The 27,453-nt window shown below is 42.7% G+C and overlaps 3 protein-coding genes across 3 annotated transcripts; 1 reads left to right on the top strand and 2 right to left on the bottom strand.

Moving 5' to 3' along the window:
* Positions 1 to 6,365, bottom strand: LOC133929345 (putative clathrin assembly protein At2g01600). The gene is made up of 15 exons (XM_062376067.1): positions 6,177 to 6,365; positions 5,939 to 6,008; positions 5,665 to 5,762; positions 5,411 to 5,549; positions 5,201 to 5,328; positions 4,984 to 5,076; positions 4,825 to 4,875; positions 4,169 to 4,234; positions 4,023 to 4,088; positions 3,829 to 3,909; positions 3,666 to 3,743; positions 3,010 to 3,186; positions 2,868 to 2,943; positions 2,653 to 2,774; positions 1 to 619 (listed from the first exon to the last, which is right to left on the bottom strand). Exons 1-15 carry the CDS (start codon positions 6,264 to 6,266, stop codon positions 260 to 262), a joined length of 1,695 nt encoding a protein of 564 aa, XP_062232051.1. The 5' UTR covers positions 6,267 to 6,365; the 3' UTR covers positions 1 to 259.
* A 2,083-nt stretch (positions 6,366 to 8,448) lies between these two features.
* On the bottom strand, positions 8,449 to 13,253 carry LOC133929346 (serine/threonine-protein kinase STN7, chloroplastic-like). The gene is made up of 10 exons (XM_062376068.1): positions 12,812 to 13,253; positions 12,649 to 12,738; positions 12,115 to 12,234; positions 11,854 to 11,958; positions 11,135 to 11,303; positions 10,963 to 11,056; positions 10,709 to 10,802; positions 10,555 to 10,611; positions 9,318 to 9,731; positions 8,449 to 9,107 (listed from the first exon to the last, which is right to left on the bottom strand). Exons 1-10 carry the CDS (start codon positions 13,202 to 13,204, stop codon positions 8,949 to 8,951), a joined length of 1,695 nt encoding a protein of 564 aa, XP_062232052.1. The 5' UTR covers positions 13,205 to 13,253; the 3' UTR covers positions 8,449 to 8,948.
* An 8,397-nt stretch (positions 13,254 to 21,650) lies between these two features.
* Positions 21,651 to 23,561, top strand: LOC133929347 (threonine synthase, chloroplastic-like). Its single transcript, XM_062376069.1, has one exon. It carries the CDS (start codon positions 21,751 to 21,753, stop codon positions 23,332 to 23,334), a length of 1,584 nt encoding a protein of 527 aa, XP_062232053.1. The 5' UTR covers positions 21,651 to 21,750; the 3' UTR covers positions 23,335 to 23,561.
* Positions 23,562 to 27,453: the final 3,892 nt, after the last annotated feature.

Here is a 27,453-nt window from a genome sequence, read left to right on the forward strand (position 1 = left end):
TTAAACAGCAACGGAATAAACAATATAGAGAACCGTTCTACATTCCACCGCTCCTTATATGTTTTGTTATAACGATGTCCTACTGTTTATTGACACATTTGGGGTTATACATGTCACTAATTTCTTTACAACAAGGGTCACCTGGCAGTACCGTGTGGTGAGGCCAATACACAATACACGTCGCATACAAGAATGGCCAGGCACGATGCATGATATAATCGCACAAAAATAGCATTAGCTTGCTCTTTTGCTACGTAGCCTACAGAAGTTGGGCGCCACCGAATGGGTTGTGTTGCTGATGCCCATTGTTTGCCACTGGGAATGCCCCAAAGCCAGTATCCAGAAAGGGATTCGTTGCAGGGCCCATTCCCATAAGCTGTGGCTGCATTGGTGGTCCGAAGGGATTTGGTTGCATCATCGTTGGTATCTGCTGATGCTGCTGAGACATGGCAGCCATTTGAACTGATGGTGGGGGAGCGACTTGGTTTGACATCGCGAATGGATCAGTTGTCATGAATGGGTTAGGAGCTGCCGAACCATTGAACTGCTGTTGTTGTCTCTGCCTGTAGGCCCCCTCATCATAAAGGCTGTCCAAGATGAGCTTGTCAAATCCACCACCCTGTAAAAAGTGAGTATATGAGTTTAATTTAATTAAAGGCAGCTGGGCTTGCCAAAACTGTTAAAAAGGGGGAGCTTGAGTAAAGAAAACCAGTAAAAACCAATCCAGCCACATACAAGCAAAAGCTCCAGGTACCATATGCCTTAAAGTTAAAAATGTTGTTTTCTGAACCAAGGTCATAGTTGTTATGGCGGTGTGGCGAGGCACAGCGAGCCACCACCTTCACACCTTTAGACGTGACGAATACACACATACACACATCATAGACTAGGATATTAGGAAATTACATTGGCAAATGGCAATGTAAATTCAGCTCAAAAGTTATCTAGGATATTAGGAAATCAAAATAGCTATGCTCTGAAAATGTGTGCTATAATGCTATTAGAATTCAGAACTAGTGCTATACTAGTATACTGCTATCCGAAATTCAGAATTCACAATTGCTAGTGCTAGTGCTAACTGAAGTGCCACCAGCCTACCCGAACCAGTGTGCCATATGGTCTTGAGGGGCTGGCATGCACAGAAGATCCTGTTGCATCCAACCGTCCACCATGAAAGCAGCCCAACTTGGCCCAATAAGTACCAAATCCCCTGCAGCCCCAGAACAGACGCCACCCCTGTCCCCTTCATTCCCTTCCCTCAACTCTCTCTCAGCAATGAGCGGACGGCGACGGATTGGATCTCACTGGGCGACAACGGACAGCGCAGGCTGCAGGGGCGGTGGCGGACGGCGAGGAGTGCAGGGGCAGCGGCAGACGCCATACCTGCTAGCACCATGGTGTCGGCGTGGCGAGAGCCAGAAAATAGGCACGCCGATATGGCGTCGCTATACCGATGCCATGACAACTATGATCAAGGTCAAGTACGATAAGTGGAACACTCTTACGGGAGACAACCATGAACAGGTGCAACCAAACGCATAAAACATTCTGGGAGTTCTTAAAGGAATCCGTCGCCCATTGTGACCGTTAGACAAGGCCAACCCTGATTGAATCAAGATGAAGATGACTTCCTGATCATGATTTTTAACATGAGATTATATAGTAGAAAATGAAACCTTTGTGACAAGCCAATGAACTCTCATCAGCACAAGTTATAGTACAGCAAAAATTATTTGAACACAGAGCACCTTTGCACAAGTCCAGACACCAAACTAAAATAGGATGAGACCTAACTATGAAGCTCACACATTCATAAGGAATGTTGTTTGGCACATCAGAAAGCCCCTACTTACACCAGATATCAACATTTTCTCATTTTTCACATACCATTAATCTTTCAAAGCCAATTTTTGATATCAAATGCTGTTAATATGGTTTGGCCACCTAATCTGAGAATTGGTTTACGAGATTGCATTCTAGCATAACCATCAATTGGCTTCCTCTTTTTTTTTGGCTCACTACATTAGTATTCACTTGACTAGCCATACCTAGGGCATGTAATTCATGTCATCCACTTGACTATGCACTATAAGGGCATTCTGATCGACAAGAGCTACATCTACCCTAAATTATTGGTGCAATGCAGGGCATTGTAGGACTTATGCATGTTCGTGTTCATCTTTGCAATTTGGCCTACACAGCATAATTTCTATGCACAGTAACCATTTACCATTACAGCAGCAGAACCATCAAAATACTGCTCAAAAGAACAACTAAAATGCCTGCCATGATCGTACAAGTGGCATTTAGACTCAGGCAAGCTCCTGAATGGGCATCGTAAATATTGTGATAGCATAAAGCAATACTTGGTCCACCTGCACAACCTAGCGTATCTACATCACTACATTATAAGATCAAACATGATGTAAGCTGTCAACCTCTGAATATGTGCCTATTGCTCTAACGAAACAGATTTTGGACCTGCCTGTATTATTTAGTAACAGGAAGATGTGGAATGCCATACTAAATAGTGCCCACAACACAAGTGCCAAGTCAAAGTAGCGGTAACAGTGGTAACACTCCGTCACAGCGTCAAGCTTGCAACGAGAAAATTAAAACCTCAGGAAAAGGGTAAAGATTAGAGAAACAAACCAATTGACTATCTGCAGCAGAAGTGGTGTTGCTTGGAGTGGTAACAAGGGCAAGTTCCCATCCTGTTGGATCAAATCCCTTATCTTGCAGTACAGTAGTGCCAGTTGTTGAAGCACCAGCATCTAACAGATGTAAATCATTTATCATCAATCAATAAGTTGAAGATCCTTCGCAGATACTTAACAGTCAAGAAGAATTCAGTGATAACAAATTACCTGTTGGAACAATGGCCAAGGCAAGAGCGTTGCTTTCCTCTATTGCTGATACACTAGGGTTTGGATCATTCAAGCCCTATCAAGCAAAGAAGATTTAGATTACGGAAGTTAAAGCACTGAATATAAGCATTCTTTTACCTACCAGCAAATCACCAGTATCTGCCACCTTGGTCTTGGGAGGAGGTGAAACAACTTCAGTAACAGGTGGTACTGGAACAGGTTCTTCAGCTGGTGGTCTTTCCTCTTCAACAGGAGCAGGCTCAGGAATTTCCTCTGATTCTTCAGGTCTGTACGTAAGTAGAAGCCTCTCAGGCAATTCCTGATGACAGAACAATTGAAGATTGATGAATTGATCTCATTTCCAGTAATCAGAAGAATACATAATTGGGGGAATAAACCACCAAATATCCTAAGATGGTCAATACAAGGATGAGCGTGAAATTTAAGTTCAGCAATAGAAGCACTAGTAATATAATCACTTTTGTAGGTGTAAATGATGTCGAAACAACAGATAAATGGAATTTATGCCATTTACAGATTTACTAATTTACCACACAAATGATATTGCTCAAAAACATGAAAATTGCTATCTCTGGTTAAGAAATGTTGACGTTTAAGCTACAGGAATTGCATGCTGAAATCTTAATGCTACATAACTTCAATAAGGCAGACTCATCACTGAAAAACACAAGCAAAACAATAGCATTTGGTTTTCCAACTGATTATCGATAGATCCCTAAACTACAAGCGGGTAGACAAAAGTGAAAACAATATAATAATGATAACCCAGGCACTAACCAGTGGTTCTCTAACAGGAACCATTCGCGGAGCCTCCCTCACATACTCCTCCATAGTTGCAAGAAATGTTTGTGGTGGCTGACGAAAAATTCTTACATAAGATGTTATGGGGGAAAAAACAGTGTAAATAGTGAAAGATCTGTCAGCCAGAACAAATCCTCACCTCCCTCAGAGTAGGAAACTGAAAATTCCTTGCAAGTTCTAAACCCCGGCAGTTCTCATAGAAGTCTGATAAATTCCCAGCCTGAAATGTATCAAATACCCTAACCAGATAAGAATGAGGAAAACATGTAGAGTTTTGATCTTTTCAGAATCAATATATACTTTGCACTATCATCTTCTGGACTCTGGAGTTACCTGTTGACCAGCCCTTCTGTAGATTTCAAGAGCTTTGATAGCTTCATGTCTTGGCATCTCAAAAAACTAGACAAACAAAAACTAACATAAGTGCACATTGTCAGCGCCACACGAGAAGGTATTTGCACTTGAAACCCACCATTTACCTTATCAACAAGGTTGATGATTCCATCATTTATCGCACAATAAATTTTGAAGCTTTCTTTTAGCACCTGTGCGATATAGTCACGATCTGAGGTCAAATCAACAAATGAGGCATGGTACTCAGGTAGAGCATAAGCTACGATGCCACATTCTTGTTTATTTGGTAAGTTGGTGGAAGTCTTCAGGAAAATAAAGCAGATGTTTACTTGTATAGGGTAGCTTACTTTCAACACAGCAATGAATGATAGTATAATTCATATATTTATGGATATTCTTCAGCAGCAGTAAAACATGGTGCATTGAAGGATATGTTTCTCAGCAGTAGTCAAATATAGATAATTTAAGGACGTATTTTCATTGTACAGGATACACATCATGTAGAAAAAGTAAGAAGGAACAACATTGTGTGTTGGGGCCTAGACAGTATCTAGTAGGACATTGAGTCATAGAGGTAGAATACAGAGTTATAGCAGAAATAACACTAGATTGTTCTATTTTCACCAATATCATTTTTATAGGTTGAAAAGCTGAGGCTGAGTTTAAAAAAATTGCCTTCAGATGGAAAAAGGTTTAAACATTGCTTTCAAGCCTAAAAGAGCAGGTGTAGTACTAGAGGATAGAACACAAACAAATTGAACAACAAAAGAACAGAACTTACCAAAGCTAAAGCATATTGCACCAAGTAGTTGTTATTCGCAGCTCCTTCAGGCTGCAAGAACGAAGCAAAGTTGTGTCATGTGATAAAGTAGAAAAGAAAATGAAAGAAACCAGAAGCTGTTTATAGACTTGTTAAGCCAAAAGTTAAAGAGATAATCACCCGACATCCAACAAGTCTGTATAATAACTGCTGCAAAGCTGGAAGTTGATCTAACAGATCCTGTGAATTCAATTCTCTAGTTCTACTGTGTCCCTGATAGCAAAATAGAATCAGTTGAAGAATTCATTAGTGACCTAGAACTGGTACTGAAATTTAACACAGTTGCAATCCTAGAAAGTAATCAGTTGCAGCATCAAAATGAGATGATGTTTCAAACCTTTTCAGGACCTTGACCTTGTTTGGACAAACGCTCAGCTTCAACATCATACTTCAGAACTCTGAAGCATTCCAACCTTTCCTCCAAAAATAAACCATATGTGCGCACCCAGGCAGAACAATCCCAAGCTGCACGGTACTCGCCATCAGAAAATAGGGAAATGAAGAGGTAATAAGCAGGAAATTTCCTACAATAAGAAGAAATGCTAACCAATTGGGCTGGAGTCATCCTTAAAGTTCGAAAGTTGCAGGATACGTCCCCTTTGTGTAAAATTAAGAAGCTCTTCTCGGAATGTAGGATCGCCCTCGCGAAGAAGTCTATGAATCACTACAAGTGTTTTCAATGCAACCTATACGTCACAAAAAAAAATTGCAAAGAAAAAAAAAACAATCATCAAACAACATGAACAAAAATCCTATATAAGGCACGAACAACAAAAAATCTCAAGCGAACATAGAACTTACAATCCAGTTGCGGGTCTTAGCAAGACGGCGGGCAAGCGCGTGGATGCAGTAGGCGACATCTGCCCGCGGCCTGGAGATGGACGTCGCCGCGGCAATCTCTGCAACACCGCCACACACACACCAATTACCCCATCAAACACCGAACCCAACGGAAAAGCACACACACCTCAGGCTCCCACTTAGGGGGCACGATCTAATTCCAATCCCCATATAAACACTAAATTAGGCAGAAGCTTTAATATGCCATATATGGTGTGAGAATGAATCAACGCACTCCGCAAGTGGCGCTCCTTGGGCGGGCACTCCACGTGGTTAGTCGCCTTCACGATCGCCACATCCAGATCCTACAAAGGCAAGTAGACACCAGTCAAAACCCACAGATCCGAGGACCGCCGCGCGAACCCAAACACGCCACCGAGGAAAAAAAACTAGGGTTTGGATGAACTCTGACCAAACTTGGGTCGAAAAAATCCGTGAAAACCGGAGCGGGAAGACACTAGATCAGGGGGCACCTTGAAGTCGGAGTTGAGGTTGGCGAGGCTGACGGTGGTGGTGTCCTTGATGGCGCCGTAGGCCTTGCGCCAGCTCTGCATCGACGCCATTCCTGCGCGGCCGCTTCGTTCTCCTCGCCGCTATTCCTATTCCTTTCTGGCTTCCTCGCTATTTCTGGGGACGCGTTTGGTTCGGTTTTTTGGTGGTGGTGGGGGGGGGGGGTTATTTTGTGTCGGCGTGTCAAATTTCGCGACGCGGGGGAGAAAAATGAACAAGTAGAGGGTGCTTTTGCGAAGTTGCGTACGAGCGCTTGTGATTTACTGGCGGAAGGTTCGAGACTGAACACTGTTGTTTGGTTCGGCTTTGGAGTAAGTAAAAGCTTAATCAAATAAGGTCTGAACTCAAAAAAATGTTTGGGTTGATAGATGTCTCAATTTTTGCATTAAACCCCTCCAAACCAGAAAAAATGGTGTGAATAAGTAATAAGGATTGAGACTATGCATTGGATTAGAATATTTTTCTCTCTTGCTTATGAAAAAGTCAACTAATGTGTCTAAGTAGGAGTAAATCTGATAGACTGATGGTGGGTGGATTATAGTATGGGAGGATCAAAATGACAACATATTGAAAAACAAAAATCTATAATCTTGATGTATCATCGTCCGACGTGTCACGCTTCTTCCATCTCTGATCGTGCTCGTGTGTCATCCTCTCATGTTGTTGCTCATTTCTTGCATGTGTCCTATCCTCCTACTCACGTCTCTTTACTTCCCCGCTGCTGGCACTGCCCATCAATGTTTCGCTGCCATCGACACTGCTGTCGCCTAGCCGCACCACCATATTACCACCCTACTACCTCAGGGCTCTCTAGGGGAGTTCAGGGGACCTCTTCAACCTCAAAACCTAAATTCCTTCTAAAAACCTAACCTCGTTAGCAGTGTGGCCATCGACTCTATCCTTGGTTGATTTTGGTCAATTGTAGCATAGGAAGACATTCTAGTATTGAGACTTTTCTGTTGTGCGTTTGTTTTATTTTACACCCTGCTATGTATTAGTTCCTTCCCAAGATGTAGGTCTATTCATCAGATGATGAAAATCAAATAGTTAACAGGGTGTGATGACATGACACGCACTCGGGTGCTTAATTGCTTGTACTCAGTTTGTGTCCAGCGGTCATCCACGTTTATACTACGTACTAGTTTGGGATATAATATTGTTTCCCATGAGAATATTAAATAAAAAAATACACACATGAGTTCATAGAAGTGAAGGGTATCAAATGCAGATTCAGTAGACACCCTACTGCCTCGCTGCCAATGGAAGCCGTCCTCCTTAGACATTTTTTTGTTATGGATAAGGGAGATGAAGAAGAAAAGAGAGAGGGAGAATGGGGGATGGAATGAGAGGAAGAGAGAGGTGGATGAGCATTTTATTTGATTGCTCTGTATCCGCCACTGAAGGGTCTAATGTGCAAACTAACATGTATGTCTCACATGATTCGTTACTTAGAATTTACATATTCTTTTTCCGCCACGTAGGGTCCCCCGAAGAAAATTAAGAAACAAAACCATGCGTCATGCCAAAGAAGGGACGCTGGACTTGCCTCGCCCTACCATATAACCGAAAAAAGGACGAACAAATTTATTGTGGTGTTTTGTGGTCATCATTAATAGCTGTTTTTTAGTCTGAATTATAATGGGGAACTGAACAATCTGAAGGGCATGATTAGCTTCCAGCCTTCCATTTGTGATTATTGCACTATATGCTAAATAAAGACAAAGGATGGCTAGAAAATTTGATGTCAATGTCGTTATTGTTTTGGGAAATGCTTCGCCTACAATCATTTTAGTACAACTCGAGTACAACCATATATTTAAATCATCCAAATGATATCAACCATTGGATCTTGAGTTGTACTCAAGTTGTATTCGAATGGTTGTACGCGCTGCTCAGAGTTAGGTTTAAGCAACCATGAATCTATGGTTGTTGCTATGTGACATTTTAATTTGCTCGGTACTTCTGCCACAATAATCGCACTACATAAACTCCTTTTAGATACAATTCGATTGTTACTAGTTATGGTTTGTTTTATTTCGATGGTGTCCGATTCTAATCTTAGAAATGAAGATTCCACTGGGCTAATATGCAACATAAGTACATAACTGAAACAAACAAGCAAAACACCACAGAAAAATAGCTCCATGAGGTTATAGAAAGGACTTCATCAACATTGCATGAGAAAATAAAGTACAAGGGATGGCCTGGTGAAAACTCATTGCAACAAGAGAGAAGGGCCAAGAAGAGGACCATGGTCCATGGTCCATGGAGGACCACTCGGATAAATGCAACAAGAGAGAAGGGCCAAAATGGCACAACCGAGTCATAAACTACATTCACCAGTCATCACTTCATCAGTCATCACGAGGTGCAGCCTTGCTACAGTTTAAAAGATTGCAGCCTAGTGCAATCATGGTACCACGGGTCCACAGCACAAGTGACCTGTCATGGAATCTTGCACCGCGTGAGGAAGATACTTCCAGAGCAGCAAGCTACCAGAACCCCAATCACAGGTTAATCAAGCACAGTTGAGTCCTTATGAACTAACAATAAGGATCCCAAAAACTTTGATTCAATGCATATGTAAAATATTTACATCTATACAGTCTTGCAGACAAATTTTACTCGCCAGTCACCAGCCGGCAGGAAGTAAGTAGGATATAGTAGTATACCATAACCATTGCTAATTGGCGACGTTTTTTACAGGAGTGAACAATGTACAGGTGTGTGCCTGCCTACTCCTCCCTCGGTATCCACCGGCTCCACCAAATGCTTTTGCGCTCGCTGGTAAGCTCATCCATGCTCTCGTTGATCGTTTTCACAATCTTTCTCTGCACGCGCAGCAGGGAAGCAAGCACGTTCCGCTGGGCGCTGCCTTTCTTTGGTTTTATTTCCTACACAAATAAGAGGAAAAATCACAAGTGGTGAGTGGTTGGTGTTCTCCTGAGTCCTGACAGATCATATGTTTTATCACTTGAGTCAGCATTCTGAAAACGAAATGAAACGTTCGTCTGCAAACTGCTGCAACAAGTCTACAACTCCTATTTTAAAGCATACTGCCTCAAGGTGAAAAAAAAAAGGGGGTAAGCTCCTGCCATACGTACCCTAAGGTCTTGAAGCTGTGCTTCTGTAAAGCCTCCCACTGCTTCGGTTCCTGATTTTGCCATGAGGCCGACAACCCATCGGGCTGCTTCACTGTAGTCCTTTTGGGTTGCCCGGAACAGTTGGAGCCTTAAGTTTTGCATGGCAGAAAGACCAAGAAGGCCTTCACGGTTGAAATACGGGTGTGCCAATGCAGCCTTAGCACTGGTCCTTTGCCGCGCTTTGTACCGAACCATCGATGTGAGGAGTTCCCATCCAATACCGTTATCTAAATCCAAGATGTCAAAGCCCCTGCGAAGCTCAGCAGTAGCTCGGGGCTCCACCAAGTTCCTCCAAGCTTCTAAGTCGTAATCGCATCTCTTCAGTTGGCGATTAAATTGTATGAGGCTGCTGTCAGTTCGTAATGAAGGAAATGCCTACAAAAGAATGTTGAGTTAAAAAGATTAACTAAGATATTTTATGAAATTCCACAGATGCTGCCATGCTATGTCTTGTACCGGGAAAAAAAGGAAAGAAAACAATAAGATCCTCCCAGCGGATTTCTGTGTTGCAATTTAGTGCAAATCTGCATCTTACAACACCATGGAAAAAAATCAGGTTGAAAATGACAGTGCAAACAGGTCAAGTCTGGTGTCACTCCCGATATATATGGATGATGCTGGCTGAAAAAGAGTGTGGAGATGCAGCTAGCTGCAGAGCATACTCCACATATATTAAGAAGATGTGGGCAAAATGTACCAGCTTAGCTGGGCTGGCGCTGGCGCTGGCAGAGCTAAAAAAGGAGGTTGAACGGAGAGAGGAAAACACACTTGCATGTAATATAATACGGTGTCAGTACCTCATGTTATGTCGTAACACAAAACAACTCTGATCTCATACCATCTTGTAAGTCAGTGATAACTAATACAATAGCAGCTGCAGGCAAGTACTAGCTAAAAACTGGATAGTACTTTGATGAGAGATGAACAGAGTAGAAAAGCCTATCCAAGCAGTAGTATACAGGGGAGATCAGTACTTTGAGATTCAAACCAATGAATAAAAAGTCACTGTGGTCTGTGGAAATTGGAAAAATGACAGTTTTAGAACGTGTCGGGTTTCCTAGTTGTGTGCTTTAAGATGCACCTGCGCGTAGCATGCAATGCAAATTTGTAATAGCTTAATGTACTATTTTATAATGCATAATGGTACCTCCATCTATTTTCTAGATACCTACAAATACTATTCCCTGTAATCACTTACCATCTGTAAGAATATGAGGCCCAAGCTATATATGTCAAATCTGTCAGGAAGATTCAGCTGTCAATGAAAAACACTACTGCATCAGCTCAAGCAATTATCTTGATCGTAACAATTATTTTAGAGGACTGACATGAAAAGAAAGTTTAAATAATACCTGCCACAGGACTGGAGACAAAGTTGTTGCAACTGGAACAGAAGGAGCAGATGGTGTTTGTGTGCTCATGATATATTGCTCTGGTGCAGCATACCTGCGAAGTATTGGTAAAACTTCAACCAACTTTCTAGTGGAACCATATTAGCACATCACAGTAACAGCTTTTCACAAGGTAAAATGTTTGACTAGTGGAAAACTTTTCTATAATTTTGGCATGTTATACACTTCCTGATAACAAAGGTAGCTGTAAGTACCTTGGATCCAAAAGGAATTCGTTGGGAATATAGTTGATGCCTACTCGTAAGTCAGCTGCTGCTCCAAGATCAATAATTTTGAAGGTTCGTGATCCTATCAGAGACAAAAAGTTGAAAATTGGTCCAAAGATTTTAGCATGAGATTACAAACAAACTGAGATTTTGTTATTACCCTCTGAAAAGATCACATTTTGAGGTTTTATGTCTCTGTGAACAATCCCCGTCGAATGAAGTCCATCAAGAGCAAATAAGAGTTGTCTCATCACCGTTTGAATGATCTTATTCTCTCGCGCTATTCCCTTAGGTAAGTCCTGGACATCGCCAAGAATCTTTGTCTCAACCTGATTGACCACAGACAAAATTGAATTGCAACTGTTAAGCAAATGATAGCTACTGCATGCCAATGTAAATTTGTTATGGCTTCTGTTGACTCAAAAGATAGAATGCATTACATGGAATTGTCACCTCAAAAGTAGATGAGAAGGAAAAGGTTGCTAATTTTCCATGCAATGAGAATGTTAACAAAAGGAAGACATGTCTGAAAATTCTCACTAACTGCGGATCATAAACTGAAGCTAATGACGTCTGATAAGCTAAAAAAATCATACTGATGTCATTAAACTAGCATAGTTCCAAACAAATACAACCGATCACATATCAAGGTGATTGGAGCTTGTGATCATTCTAGTACAGGTCAGCAAGTCGACACAGTGTAAGCAAGTATAGCTATGAGAAGCTCTCAGTATCAAGGTGACGGTAATCAGTTAAATTCATGCAAACAAGCGAATAGCATGACAAACCTGAGAAAAGAAACTGGTTCAACTGAAGTTTGTGCAAGCAAGCAACTTAACTGGCGCCATAATATCTTTCAAGCCTGAAGGTAGCACTTACATTGTAAGGGAACTCCTTGCTTTGCATGAGATCAAAAAGCGTATCCTCGCCTTCAAAACGCCAAATAAGCCAATACTCATCAGCCCCCTTACCTTTAGCTTTGCTCTAAAAGGCAACATGCAATGCGAGTTTCAGGAATCAATCAAATTCTAGATTTCTAGTAACGAAAGCTAAGTTCATATGTGGACTTAATCCTATGTTGAGATAAAAGGAGGGGTGAGGAAAAAAGGCTGCAACATAAGCACCTAATTGAGTGTATACCTCACGAAAGCCATAAAGAAAATCTGCACAGCTGCTAGCACATGCCCTCCTGACACGCTCGTTCATCCATATCTCCACCGCGCCATACTCTGTTGCCTTCTTCACGACCACAGCCCCTTGCTTCAAGATGAACAAAAGAAGTCATAGCCATTAGTATGACCAGCCTTGTTTCCGCACTTTACATGGTTTTAGCTATCCTGAAGTTTTCAAGTCCAACATTATCAATAAACTAAGCAACTGATTCGCATATAACAACTACCACAGAAGTGCACAGTTCGCTCTTGTGACCACAATACTGAACGTACACACCACACACATTTTGTCACTCCCTTCAGGAGCACGAATCATTTTCCCCCCTTCTCCGAGGTTGGAACCACGCACGCACACTTCAATAATCAATATGCCCAAGTGCACAGTATTTCTATTCACCTTGCTACTCCACTTTGTCGTCTAAGGCAAACAGCAAGTATCGATTAGCAACCAGAATTCTTCAGGACTGAAGTCTTTGCACGCGGATGCAACGTTAGCCTTTACCTTTTCTGCCGCTTCGGGGTTCGCCAACGACGCCTTATACACGACCCCGAACGCGCCCTCCCCAAGCTTCTTCCCGAGCACGAAGTCGTCCTGCCCAAGCACCAAATCAGCACGAATCGGGGCGATAGAAGAGTTAGGGTTCGGAGTCGAAGCGCGTATGCACCTTGCGGAAGGTGGGGCGGAAGAATCGCTCGGCGAAGGCAAGGACGAACATGTCGAAGAAGCCCGGGGCGACGCCGGGGGTGGCCCAGAGGTAGGACACAGCGGCGAGGGCGAGCGCGGCGCCGGGGGCGGTAATGGTGAGGCCGTCGTTCCGGGGGAGCGTGCTGCGGTAGATGACGTCGCCGCACGCCATCACGGTGCAGGGGAGCCCCACGCCCACCGCCTCCACCAGCTGCCGCCCCAGCTCCGTCGCCGTGCCGGCGAGCTCCGCCTTCACCGGGCGGAACGACTCGGCGGCAGGGCTCACCGGCCCAGGCCGCCGGCGCCGGCGCCGGAGGAGGGTGTCGTGGCCGGGGAGGAAGGAGGTTGAGAGGCCAAGGCCACTAGTGGCCATTTTGGATTTTTTTTCCTTCTTTTTTTTGATTTGTTCGAAAATTGTGGCTCGCGCAATCTATTCTTCCGTGCGAGCTTCGCTTGGTTTTTGAGGTATCGCCGCGAGATAATTCAAACGTGTGGGATCGGATGTGTTTGACACGTGTCCTCGGGCCCACTTGTCGGTCGCTAAAGATGCATGTGGCACGGGCGCGCGGGCTCCAAGCTTTCAGGTAGGACGAAGTATCGGGCCCCACAGGTCAGTGACGGTGGGATCGACAAATTTTGGCTGTTGAATCACGCGCTGGTGTCCTATAAAAATCCATACGATTTGGTTCAATTCCCATAAGACCATAATCTATAATTTATGGAAAAGATATTGTATTTTAAATGACAATCTATCTTCGTCAATCTTCAAATTCCACGTCGCGTTATGTGAATGTGTGCGTATGTCTGAAAGTTTGTACTGATGTTTCTAAAAAATCATGCACTTTCTCAGACAGAACTACTAAACTCTAAACGGTGCATGTTGGAGTAGAGATTATGGATGGAAATTGCAAACATCTCAGGCTGTCAAGATTTTATTCAAGTTTAGTTATGTGCCGAAAATACAAAAACGAAGGTGCCATAATTTGTGGCCATGGGCAGAATCAGCTCTCAGTATCAGGTGCCGGCACAAGACACGCCAATCAATTATTGGGCTTGTTTGCCTTGCAAGACTACTGAGAAAAACTTAACTATCTCGGGCCCCGATTAATTAGCTGTTGCTACTGCTGCTACTTGCACGATTGCATCAGGTACATTGCGTACCAGAGAAATTTTTTTATTATTTATTTTTTAAATCTAAAAATTGTAAATATATGTGTGTATTTTAAAAGTTTACAATTCAATGCTCCTGTCATCCGTTGAATTTTCAAAAGCTAGATTATAATATTTCACAATCTAAAAATATAAAATAAAAAAGGTCCATCACAAATTTAAGAGCATTAGAGTTAATATTGTTTTTCATAATTTTTCATGATTATTTTAATATTTCTTTGAATTTTAAGAGTATTAGAATGTTGTATTTTTTTTAATATGTCGCTCGTTGAGTGTAGAGTTGCAAAATTTTCAGAACTAACACATATATCCGCAATTTTAAGATTTAAAAAATATAAAAATAAAAAGATCCCGTATCATATGAGCTAATTCCTCAAGTTAGCTGGCCCAACGTTAAGTGCTGACTTCCATACTCAGGTGACGAGTTTTTTTATTTTTGTATTTTCTAACTTAAAAAATTAAATAAATAGCTTCTGAATAAAAAATTATAGGAATAGACGACTATCGCACTCTCAAAGGGCTGCAACAATTTTAGAGGACGGTAAAGATATCACAGTAGCAAGCACAGGCCTTACCGCCCTCTCAAAATGCAGTTAGCCCTTGCAGCCAGGCGGTTAGGTACTATTCCTGCAGTAAACATTACTTAGCGCTCAATTTTCTTTTATCATCTTTTTTTTAAATAGTGGTTTTTTGTTGCTCCAAAAATCTTAAATTTTTTTTACATGTTTCATAATCCATGTGCAATCTATTTTAATAGGATTTACTTAAAATTTATGTGTATAATTTAAACTAAAATTCTCTAAAAAAAGGTACTTTTATAACTTGTAGAAATTGTTAGGGGCATCAAATAAATTCCCAAAAATCTAGAAAAAATTACTAATATTCTTCTTATCTAATGGACTAATTTCTAAAATTATTTTCAGCCATAGGTTATATGGTAAAAAAGTGAGTTCCTTTGTAATGCTCCATTTATATGTATTTTTATAATTTCATGTGATATTCTTCTTTTAATTCTATTTGAATTCAAACATATAAAAACCTAGGGCTGAAAATAATTTTAGAAATTATTCCATTATATAATAAGAATATTAGTAATTTTTTCTAGATTTTTGAGAATTTATTTGATGCCCCTAACAATTTCTAGAAGTTATAAAAGTATCTTTTTAAGAATTTTAGTTTAAATTATAAACATGATTTTTAAGTGAATCCAATTAAAATGGGTTGCACATGGATTATGAAACATGTAAAAAAAAATTAAGATTTTTGGAGCAACAGAAGATCACTATTTTAAACAGAGTAGATGGTAAGAGAAAATTGAGCGCTGAGTGATGTTCACTGCGGGAACAGTAACTAACCACCCTCTCGATTGGCTACAAGGGCTAACCGTCCTTTGAGAGGGTGATAAGACCTGTACTTGCCACCGTGGCATTCTTACCATCCTCTGAAAGGGTTGCAACCTTTTGAAAGGGCGGTAGACGTCTATTCCTGTAAATTTTTTCATCCCGAAGCTATTTATTTAATTTTTTAAGTTAGAAAATGTAAAAAAAAAACTCCTCAAGTGACCATTGCCCATGGGCCAACTAATCTACTCTACTCATGTGATCAATGGGCTGTACAAATTGGGCTCTTTTGACTAGAGTTCTCATTGTGGGCCTTGTAGTATGATGAGCCCATCATAACTCCCAAAGGTTATCTACATCCGCAAAAATCCATTTTGACTCCTTCAACTCTTAATCTGATTTTACTCCGTCAATTGAAAAACTAGTTACACAGACTCCTTAACAATTAAAACCATTTGTTTTTCCTCCTTGAATAGGTTTGGACAGTGGTTTTGTCCGATGTGGATTACACGCGGCAGTGGGCCTCACATGTCATATGACATCTCGTCCTCTTCTTCTTCTCTCATTTAGGCGTGTAGGGGAGGCATTGTGGGGCTGTGCAATTGCTCCAGTTGGTGCGTTTTGGTGTGCAGGGGAGGTGCGCGTGGTCGATAGCGTAGGCAGACGTGCGAAGTAGCTCCTCCAGCGTTGCTGTTGGCGGGTGCTGCGTCGCTGTCATGGAGCTCATGCGACGGCAGTGCTGAACACGGATGGCCTGGCGCTGCTCGTGCTCAAGTTTGGGGTGTCCGTGGATGGCCCAACCAGGGCAAGTTTCGACTCATCTCGATGAAGGGATTCACTCCCCGCATCGAGACGATGCTCGAGCACCCTTCAGTTTGTCTGGGAATGCACCATAGCATCGTTGCCACGTAGCACTTTCTCTTTCCCCTCTGACCACCATGGGCAGCTCCACTCGAGCCACTCTGTCGCCGGCTGGCTTTAGAAATTGACTCCTCGTGTCGAAGCGATGCTCATGCGCTCGATGTCATGCTCAATTTCAACGGAACCAGACCCATATTCTCCAGCGTCGACATCCTGCTTCGGCGGTCGCCTCGCCGATTTGGGTGCATCTCCGGCCGATTCACCACGCATGCACAATCTCCAGGACGCCACGAATCTCCCTTATGTCTCTTATATGGCGATGAACCACTGCGCGAAGCTGTCGCTGTGGCCCTGCTCCGACTGCCGTTGCGTTGCTGATAGGAGCCATCACTGCCTGATTCCTCACTCTGACACCATCCTTGTGAGGCCACGAAGAAGGCCAAGCAGCTCGTTTTCGTTGCAACACGTTGTGGAAGCCTGCCCACGGCGGCCTCCCCTGCTTTGGCCGTTCGAGCCACCGTAGCCCCGTCGTATCGATGCCGCTCCATCTGATTCGCTAGCTCTGTGGTCACCCACTGATGTTGTAGCCATCGACCCCTTCACATGCGCCAGTCCCGATCGAGTTGCCACCATGAGCCCCTTGCTGCTGCTCAATCTAGGCGCCGCTGTCTCCAGCGAACTCCTAGATTGCCTCCCTCAACTATTGTGACGAGCTTCGTGCTCGCGCCTCGCATGGAGGAAGTTGATGGCCGATGTGATAGCACACCGAGGAGGTTAACGATGATATGCAGATCAACGACGAGTTCGGCGGGAACGATGACGTGACCGATGAGATTGTCTTGGATTCAGTGACTTTGTGTTTATGTTCTTGATGTTGTGGTGGCCTTCGACGTCATCAAAATTATTTAACTATTTGGCTAAGTCAGCAGGCTGAGTTATCGTCACGTAGGATAAAATCGCCATCAAAACCAGTTAAGGAGGTAAATTATACTAGTTTGAATAGTTAAAGAAGGTGGGTTATCTAATTTTGCGGTTTAAAGGGAGGGGACAAATAGACTAGAGCAATAGTTAAAGGAGACAATATGGACCTTTTTCCTCTCCATCCTCTAATAAATGATCTTCTTCTTCATCTCACTACATAAGAAACGAGCAAATGAGATACCACATTAGTTGCGGCTACTCAATACGTGTCACTAATATTCTATCAGTGACGGGTCCAATAAGAATGCATCATTAATATCTATTCTGATCGGAACCAAATATAGACCTGTCACTGATGATAATAATAACGAGTCAAGTTGTGACTCGTCACTAATGACTAGGTTATCAGTGACAAGTCGTAACATGACCCGTCACTGATGATAATAGTAATAGATCAAGTTGTGACCCATCACTAATGATAAGGTCATTAATGACAGGTCATCCTAGGCCAACCATTAGTGACGGGTCAACTTGTAACCCGCCACTAATGACCAGCTCCAGCTACTAATGACAACATTCGTAAATATTTTTTTTATTTTTATTTTTTTTCTTATTTTTTCTCACCTCAGCAGCACTAGAATAGGAAATATTGTATATTTCCGCTCAAGTTTGATGTAAAGTGTGACGGCTATAGACTCAAGCGCGCGTTTCGAAAACGGTGTAGAAACTTCCGGGAGCGAGAACTCATTTTTTCAAGCCATTTTTGGCAAAAAAAAATCCTCTAAAACCGACAAAGTCGGGGAGAAACGGATGTAACTTTTTTTAAGATGTAAGTAGAGTTAAAAAAAAACATCAAAATTGGAATCCGTATGCAAAAGTTATACCCGTTTTACCAAATACAATCTGAGTCAGCTATCAAATTATAACCCTCGATGAAATTTGGCAAAATTATTTATTAGTGTCGAGTCATAGTTATGACGTGTCACTAATGACATTCAACAAAGAAGGTTAAAAGAATAAAATATCCGGTTACTATCATAACTACGTGATAACAGATGTGGTAAGGTGGCTACATACACGTGTAGGAGGTCACGGGTTCGATTCCCATATAACACAAACTTGAAAATAATGTGATGTGAAAAAGTGTAGCTTGTGAGGCATATGGAATGAGTTTGCGTTGAGATGACTCGGGTGAAAAAAAATATTTTTTTACTTTTTTTTTTCAAAAAATACGAAAAATATTAATCAATCATTAGTGACGGGTCAAGATTACAACCCATTATTAATATTCAGTAATGGTGACGGGTCACAGTCAGTAATAACCTATCATTAGTGACGTGATAAGAGTGATAGATATTGCACACGTCACTAATACCGATTATCACCCGTCGTTAATGACTTTTTTTTACTTAAATATCTGTCGCGAACGTTTTACTACAGGCTATTAGCACCCTTGGTTGCAGGATCGGTAGAATAAAATCTCGCTGACCAAGCAGATCGTGGAATTCTAATAGTTTAGAGGTTTCTACTCTACGAGGACTCCCGAACAGTACAAGAATTTCTACAGTATTTCATTAGAGCGAAGGGCGTTCTTATAGCCAAAAAATACATAGCAAGTAGTGCTGGGCCGGCCTGCTAAGGCAAACGTGGTGTTCCGTGTACAGGTCGGACCCGTCAACCCGAACCGCGTTTGATAGAAGCACAAGTTGACAACCGTGCGGCTTCGTGTTGGCGTGCCCGCCTCCGCCTCCGCCGCGTATCCTCCGATCGAGCGAACCGCAGAAGCACGCTGCCTACCGCTCCCGCTCCCGCCTGCGCCTGTAAAGCGGCGGCGGCTCCCAGAAGCCGTGGCTCTTCGTCGGCCTCGGGAACCTCAGATGGATGCACAAAGGGGCACAACGTAATATGGCGCGCACAATCCCTCCATCTATCTCGCTCGCCGGTGGCAGCTGCTGCACCTTCCCCTCGCGGCCGCCCCGTTGTCCTGTGCTGCTTGCCCATATAGTGCCCCCTCCTAGATTTAGCTGGGCTTTGGCGATGCGGGCCCCACTATCCCGACGTGTATAGCCGGCGTCTTTCTTTGACTTGTGTATGTGAATTTTATATTTTTAACGTCAAGAAAACAACCTCATGATGTGTTAGAATTTCAGCTAAAAAGAAAAACGAAAATCAACATTGAAAAAAAAACTTACACACAAATAAGATAACCAATAGAGAAAAACTAGGATAAGAAAAATTAAATTATATGTAACAAAATAAACTCATTACTCAAAGACTCTCCTCTAAAACCCTGGAATAATGTTTTCATATGGGTGACACAAGATGCTCAAATGACTGATTCAAGACTTTCTCTAGTCCTATCCCTATATTTATAGGTCTAGAAAATTTGACCTCTTAATTTACTAGTTTTTTTCTAAAATACCCCTCTCATGTAATACATGTCCGATAATATTTTGGTTTATTTTCTTCTTTATTCTTCGAACAGCCGCGACGCCTTCACGACTTAGCTTTACTTTAACACAAGCTTTGTGATGGTGTCACGTACTACTCCAGTCCTCACACGATTCTGAGACCAAATCACGAAACCCTTTGCATGCTTTTCAAAACGTGACACGCCACTTGTTTACACATTAACCAAGCGCTGTGATATCGACGTGTATACTCCGTTTTGCGATCCAGACCGCTGGCAAGTCTCTACCGCTCCCAATCCATCGGGCCGCATTGTCACTTACACCGGCATTCCTTTCGCTTGATTTTGTCAAAACGCTGTCTTCATCTATTTCCCAAGCTTTGCTTGACCTCCACGTATACCGCTAGGATCACCATTGAATCCGCTTAGCCTCCTTGATCATCTAGCACGAAGCATCCCACTTGGTCCCGATCACCCGTCATCGATCGTCAAGTTGTATCCATCACCTGCACATCATAAAATAAGTAAACACACATCTTTAACTCCATCTACAGTTAGTCCATAATCAAAATGCTCAATTAAAAACTCAAATCAACTTAGAGCACATTCCAATCGAAATTAAAATTTTACTCAACTGCGGACTCTCTGAAGAAAAGAGCGGACACTCCACAAAAATACGGACTCTTCGAGAAAATGTGTAGACTCTCCGCACATCCAAGTTCAGTTAAAAATACGGACTATCCGAAGAATTTTGCGGACTTTTCGAGAAAATATACGAACTCTTCGCACATCCCAGTTCACTTCAAAACTACATACCATCCAAATAATTGTGTGGACTCTTCGTACAACCCAAACAATCTGAAACTCAGCAAACTAAATCGACAACCTTGTCAATCACTCATTACATATAAACCATAATATATTTTAATTTTATTTCTCAGATCACTTCATCACACATCAAATGCTATATATTGGATTCACAGGATTCTTTTTATGTTATGGGGATTTTTTAAGCCCGCCTTTCTCTTGAGGCTTCACTCTAAGCCAAACACTGTAGAAGCCTAAGCCAACCAATACTTGGGTTCTTCAGTAACCGGTTGTTTATCTATTTTTGTACGCTTACTAAATTTGAGACCGTAAAAATTTAGGAACGTGAATCAGGGGACAATGACCAATTTAGGATTTGAAGAGGAGGTTTTTAGAGTCATCGATGTACTTTCTAGGTTTAGAGGGACACCCGAGAAAACAGGCTGGGCGGGCGAAGGAGGCGGGTGTAGGGCGGTGAGGTGGCGAGGGCACCCCAGCCATGAACGATAGAGGACGGTCGGTGCACCAGGGTGGATGGGGATATTTTGGCACATCAGGTTAGCATGACGTGGGTTGTAGGAGGAGATCTAACGTGTCCTCATTGCCGGAGATGACCAAAGATAGGTGGGGCGGGGGAGCACGATAAGATGAGGTTCAACACACAGAGGAAGAAGATGGCCATAAATAGAAGATGATGTCCTAGACGTTAGATGATATCGGATGACTGTTATTTGTTGCCTCCAAGGAACATCTGTTTTTATTCATCTGGAAAAAACATCGCTCTTATTTTTTTATTGTAACAAACACTTATCTGCAACTCTTTTGCTACTGCCGACTAGTGACAACTCTTTTGCTACTGCCGACTAGTGACAGAACGTGATATCCTCCAGAACCTTTCGAACGTGATTCTTCAGAACCCGTCTCTGTTTATCAGTTAGATCACCACCGTCTACGCATACGTCCAGCTTTCCACCGACTCTGTCACGAAAAGCAAATTTTATAAGGGCAAATTGCATCCATACCATCACTTTGAAGCCCATTTTCATCCATACCATCACCCGTGTCTATGACAAACGGGCCCGGGCCCATATGTTAGTGACACGGGGTGGTGGTATGGATGAAAATGGGCTTCAAAGTGATGGTATAGATGCAATTTTCGGATCTTTTCACCTTTAATAATATATATTTATTTTCTCCCTCTAATTTTTAGCACAGTTATTAAATCATAAGATAAATATATAAATCCTATGTTACTATAGTCTTTTTAAACTGACTATTATAAAATTCGCTTCTCCCGTTACGCGTCCAGATCCACCTCCCTAAAACCCTCCATCCACCGTTTATCACGCGTCACTCCTCCCTAATCGCACTCCGCCGCCGCCGCCGCCGCGCCGCCAGCTCCACCCTACCATGGCGGCGACCACCCACGCCTCCTCCCTCTCCTTCCTCCTCTCCCACCCCCGCTCCACCACCCCCAGCCCCCACTTCCCGCTCCGCCCCAACGCCCGCCGCGTCCGCTGCGCCACCGACGCCTCCGCCCCCGCCGCGGCCCAGCCAGCCGCCGGCACCACCAAGCACCGACGCGCGGCGGACGAGAACATCCGTGAGGAGGCCGCGCGGCACCGCGCCCCGAAGCAGGGCTTGTCGGCGTGGTACGCGCCCTTCCCGCCAGCCCCGAACGGCGACCCCGATGAGCGCTACTCCCTGGACGAGATCGTCTACCGCTCCAGCTCGGGGGGCCTCCTCGACGTGCGCCACGACATGGACGCGCTCGCGCGCTTCCCGGGTTCCTACTGGCGCGACCTCTTCGACTCCCGCGTCGGCCGCACCACCTGGCCCTACGGCTCCGGCGTCTGGTCCAAGAAGGAGTTCGTCCTCCCCGAGATCGACCCCGACCACATCGTCTCCCTCTTCGAGGGCAACTCCAACCTCTTCTGGGCCGAGCGCCTCGGCCGCGAGCACCTCGGCGGGATGAACGACCTCTGGGTCAAGCACTGCGGCATCTCGCACACCGGCTCCTTCAAGGACCTCGGCATGACGGTGCTCGTCAGCCAGGTCAACCGCCTCCGCCGCGCGCCGCTCTCGCGCCCCATCGCCGGCGTCGGTTGCGCGTCCACGGGGGACACCTCCGCCGCGCTCTCCGCCTACTGCGCGGCCGCGGGGATCCCGTCCATTGTCTTCCTTCCGGCCAATCGCATCTCGCTGGAGCAGCTCATCCAGCCGATCGCCAACGGCGCCACGGTGCTCTCGCTGGACACGGACTTCGACGGCTGCATGCGGCTCATCAGGGAGGTGACTGCCGAGCTGCCTATTTACCTTGCCAATTCGCTCAATTCACTTCGGCTCGAGGGGCAGAAGACAGCGGCCATTGAGATACTGCAGCAGTTTGATTGGGAGGTGCCAGATTGGGTCATTGTGCCAGGAGGCAATCTTGGGAACATATATGCCTTCTACAAGGGATTCGAGATGTGCCGTGTGCTTGGGCTTGTTGATCGTGTGCCGCGGCTCGTCTGTGCGCAGGCTGCCAATGCGAACCCACTATACAGGTATTACAAGTCAGGGTGGACTGAGTTCCAGCCACAGGTGGCTGAGCCGACATTTGCATCAGCGATTCAGATCGGTGATCCCGTGTCTGTTGACCGTGCGGTGGTGGCGCTCCAGGCAACAAATGGCATTGTCGAGGAGGCCACGGAGGAAGAACTTATGAACACAATGTCACTCGCTGACCGCACTGGGATGTTTGCTTGCCCACATACTGGTGTTGCACTCGCTGCACTGTTCAAGCTCAGGGACCAGCGTATCATCGGGGTAAATGAGCGCACCGTGGTCATCAGCACGGCGCATGGTCTGAAGTTCTCACAGTCCAAGATCGACTACCATGATAGCAAGATTGAGGACATGGCTTGCAAGTATGCCAATCCACCGGTGAGTGTGAAGGCTGACTTCGGCGCCGTCATGGATGTCCTGAAGAAGAGGCTCAAGGGTAAGCTCTGAGCCTGTATTTGGCTAACAATTTCAGTTGGTTACTGTATGTCAGTTGTGTTCTGCATCTGATTCGAATGAGATTGGTGCCTATGGAGCAAATGATCCATTGGTCACTAGCCTTTAGGTCTTGGGGCTCATCTAGTCCAGGGGCTCCAATGGGGACTGGGGAGAGGCTATCTCTTGTACTACCTTGTGCTCTATGGACAATAACTTAATAAGCGATTGTGTTGCTGTTCGATTGAATAATCATTATTCACTCTCCCCTTTCTGCTTGAACTTGTCGGATATTTTGGCTGTGACTATGAATTGCTATTTGATCATTTGGTGTTGCTGACTAACGAGTAACGACTACAAAGAAGCTGCAATCAACGCTTCAATTTTGTTGAGAGTTACCTTTGCAGATTTGATGCCTGAATTTGGGTGGTCCATGACCATGATTTGCTCCAATCAACGTGGTCCAAAGTAGATACTCTCGTGCATCACAGCCATGATTTGCTCCAATCAACGTGCAAGCCGACAATATCAAGCGATCTCTCAGGCCTAGTGGAGTAGTGGTGCTCTCTGTTAAGCATAATAGCAGGATTAGTACATGCGATTTTGCCTTTGTTTGAGGGCCAAATGCTTCTCTGTTTCTGTTCGCCTTACAAACAGCTTAGAACTTTGGTACTGTGATTTTCAACTTCCAACAGTCCAGTCAATTGATGCACGAGGTAAATTCTGTGGAGGCGACGAAAGCAGGCGGGAGGAGCCGAGGTCGACGGCAGCAAGGTCGCTCATGGCGCTGATCTGGGGCAGATGAGTATGTCCGCGATCACTGGGATAAAACACAGTGCCCGGGAGCGAATCAGGCCCAAAAGGACGCCTTGAGGTTGCCACGGCCTGGACGGAATATATGTATTCTTTTAATATTTTTAAGAATACATACCTGTTTAAAAAAATAACAGGAATAGACTATCGTTTATTGAACGAGATTAAGATCCGATAAATATACTAGACCTTATGAGCTCCAAACGCATAGAAGATTAAAAAACATAAAAAATACAGTCAGATCAAATATCGTCCATTCAATCGACCAGACCTTTGTCGCCGGCTCAACGGAGAGAGCTTGGTCCGACTGTAAGTGCTCCCAGTTGCCCTCTGTACGGCTAGTAAGTGTGTGCTTGTTTTTTTATTTAACTCTCAATTTTATTTGAGAGTATAAGAGTAGCTCAAAATTTTTAAATATTTTTGTGAGCAAAGTAGAGCTCACTAGCAACTCATTTTAATTGGTTTGATCCAAAAAATCTAAGCCAATATTTAATTAAAATTCTCCAAAAAACCTACTTTTATAACTTCTAGTAATTTTTAATGCCTCAAATAAATTCCCAAAAATCAAGAAAAAACCATTAATATTCTTATCATGTAATGCACTAATTTATATAAATATTTTTAACCCTATGTTATTTGGTGAAAAAGTGAGCTCCTTTACGATGCTATATTTATATGCATTTTTATCGTTTCATGTGATATTCTCTTTTTAATTCAAAAAAAATTGTGAAAATATATCAAATGCATTGTTTTTAGATGAATAAAGCAAGACATGTTATGCTGGATTTGAAGTTCAGTCCATGCATTTGCTGAGCTTATTAATAGTTAAAGCAGCCTGACTGGGCTATTTCCAGTGTTCCTAAAATTTCCAGGTTCCATCTTTGGGTAGATAGATGCCATTTTTGAGGAGCATGTATATAATTTCAGAGTTTCAGGCCTTTTTTTACCACTATGGTGAGATATTCTTAAGGAACTATTTTAATCCCTGTTGTCTTTCAGGGAGACTTACCTGTTTGCATATTTGCAGTATTTATTTCTTCTAGGCTCCTTTCGTTTTGCACATGCTACTACCAGTAACACACATGGGCGTCAGAAGCAATCTTCGTTGTTTTTCACAAGATTTGATTTCATGAAACACTAGCTGAATATACCGTGTTTGTTTGGCTTCCTGTTTGCAATATGCACTGAAATGTCACTATTTCTCCATCTTAGTTGATGTCTGACATTAGTACCCTGTATTGTGATAAATTACTACTAGCTACAACTCTTCAGGAGTTTTTAATAATCTTAGTTCTGCTGATCAACCTTCAGAACTTGCATGGAGGGGTGCCAAACTACAGGGATTATTGGGGGAATATTATGAGCCACTGCCACTCCTCAGCGAATGACACATCTACTACAGAAGTTAGTTCTTCAGCCTTAAATTGAGCATTACAAAAGAACTCATTTTTCCATAAAAAATCTAGAGTTAGAAATATTTTTTAATACGTTTAAAATGAAAAGGTTAGCTCCCATTTATATGCAAAGTACGTCTAAAATGAAAAGGTAAGTTCTTCATCTTCAAATTGAATTAAAAAGAAAATATCACATGAAATAATAAAAATGCTTATAAATGGAAGCAATCACTTAGTGGAAAAGGAAGTGATCGAGCGATGACAACCAGGAGGTGGGCTTGGAAGCAGCCATTACAAAGGAACTCACTTTTCACCAAATAATGTAGGTTTGAAAATATTTTTATAAATTTGTTTGAATTAAAAAGAGAATATCACATGAAATAATAAAAATACATATAAATAGAGCATTACAAAGGAGCTCGCTTTTTCATCAAATAACCTAGTGTTGGAAACATTATTATAAATTAGTACATCACATGATAAGAATATTAGTGATTTTTTATGATTTTTGGGAATTTATTTGAGACATTAAAAATTGTTAGAAGTTAAAAAATGTAGGCTTCTTTGTAGAATTTTAATTAAATATTGGTTTAGGTTTTTTAATCAAACAAATTAAAATGAGAGCTCTAGTTTTCTCATAAAAATATTTGAAATTTTTGGATCACTCTTGTACTCTAGATAAAATCGAGAATTAAATAAAAAATAAATAAACACTTACTAGCACGTACAGAGGGCAATGTACGAGTACGTACAGCCAAACCAAGCTCTCGCCCATTCAACGTGCAACACGAAGGTCTATCCCTTTGAATGAGTGATACGTGTATTTTTTTATATTTTTTAATCTTCTAAGTGGTGGGGCTCATAAGGTTTTGCTTGTTCATCAAGGTCTCGTCCGATGAATAGAGGATGATAATCTATTCCTATTATTTTTTCAAACGGGCATGCATTCTTGAATATATATATATATCGCTAGACGCAACAGTAGCCATCCGTAAGAGCCGCGCGGAAGCTTTCTATGCTGTTCCTGGCACGTCGGCGTCTCCTGGCCCCATTCCAAACAGTTTAGTCGATGAGAGTCGGGCCTTTTATTTTATATTTCTTTAAATAAAAAATTTGTAAAAATATGTGTCATTTTGAAAAAAATTTCTAGATTAATTGGTGCCTATCGCACTTCCAATGAACAACATGTTAGTTAAAAAATTAAAAATAGAGTACTCAAGTGCTCTCAAAATTCAAAATACTATCAAAATAGTCAAAAAAATATGAAAAAATGTATAAGGTAGAGGACGTTATAATTTAGCTCTCTAAAATAATTAAACTCAAACAATTACTTGTACAATAAGAAATAAAATAAATATAATTTATTGTTTTTTAATCTAGATCATAGTACACACCATCAACTTTTTTTTAAGAATTTTTCATGATTATTTCGGTAGCGTTTTAAATTTAAGGTAATAAAATACAATACTTTTTATTTTCAAACCTATCGTGTATTGGAAGGGTGACAAGTTCCTTTCAACAGGTGACATGTGTCTAGGTATACAAATTTTCAAAATAAACATCTACTTTTACAATTTTTTGATTTAAGAAATATAAAAATAAAATGGGCCATAGGAGCTCCACGAGTCCACGTCGTCCTGCCGTACGAGGCTAGCGGGCCGAGGCTAGCGAGTCCACGACTCGACGGTCCCAACTGCTTCCGCGGCCTGCAGCCCGCACAGATACGATTATTTGACGATATTTTGTTCAGTTGATATGAGCCCACAAGTGCTACTCAGAAAAGCAAGGAGAAGAAAACAGAAGCAAAACAACTTCATGCAGCATCAAGGTTCGGATTATCGACGGAGTTTTCGGATTATCGACGGAGTTCGGTTACTGAGCTCTGGTGGTAACCGAATTATCATGGTTACCGTGGTTACCGAATAAA

The sequence above is a fragment of the Phragmites australis genome, chromosome 9 (genome assembly GCF_958298935.1).
Source record: "Phragmites australis chromosome 9, lpPhrAust1.1, whole genome shotgun sequence".
In the NCBI taxonomy this organism is placed as follows: Eukaryota; Viridiplantae; Streptophyta; class Magnoliopsida; order Poales; family Poaceae; genus Phragmites; species Phragmites australis.

What these genes read in the sequence shown, in the direction of transcription:
- LOC133929345 (XM_062376067.1), bottom strand. Translation starts at nt 6,266, where the DNA reads ATGGCGTCGATGCAGAGCTGGCGCAAGGCCTACGGCGCCATCAAGGAC. An exon ending in CAAGGAGCGCCACTTGCGGA is followed by an intron (nt 5,763 to 5,938) that starts GTGCGTTGATTC and finishes GCGGTGTTGCAG; the next exon opens with AGATTGCCGCGGCGACGTCC. An exon ending in CTAAGACCCGCAACTGGATT is followed by an intron (nt 5,550 to 5,664) that starts GTAAGTTCTATG and finishes TGTGACGTATAG; the next exon opens with GTTGCATTGAAAACACTTGT.
- LOC133929346 (XM_062376068.1), bottom strand. Translation starts at nt 13,204, where the DNA reads ATGGCCACTAGTGGCCTTGGCCTCTCAACCTCCTTCCTCCCCGGCCAC. An exon ending in AAATGTGATCTTTTCAGAGG is followed by an intron (nt 11,057 to 11,134) that starts GTAATAACAAAA and finishes TGTCTCTGATAG; the next exon opens with GATCACGAACCTTCAAAATT. An exon ending in GCCTCATATTCTTACAGATG is followed by an intron (nt 9,732 to 10,554) that starts GTAAGTGATTAC and finishes ATTCTTTTGTAG; the next exon opens with GCATTTCCTTCATTACGAAC.
- LOC133929347 (XM_062376069.1), top strand. Translation starts at nt 21,751, where the DNA reads ATGGCGGCGACCACCCACGCCTCCTCCCTCTCCTTCCTCCTCTCCCAC.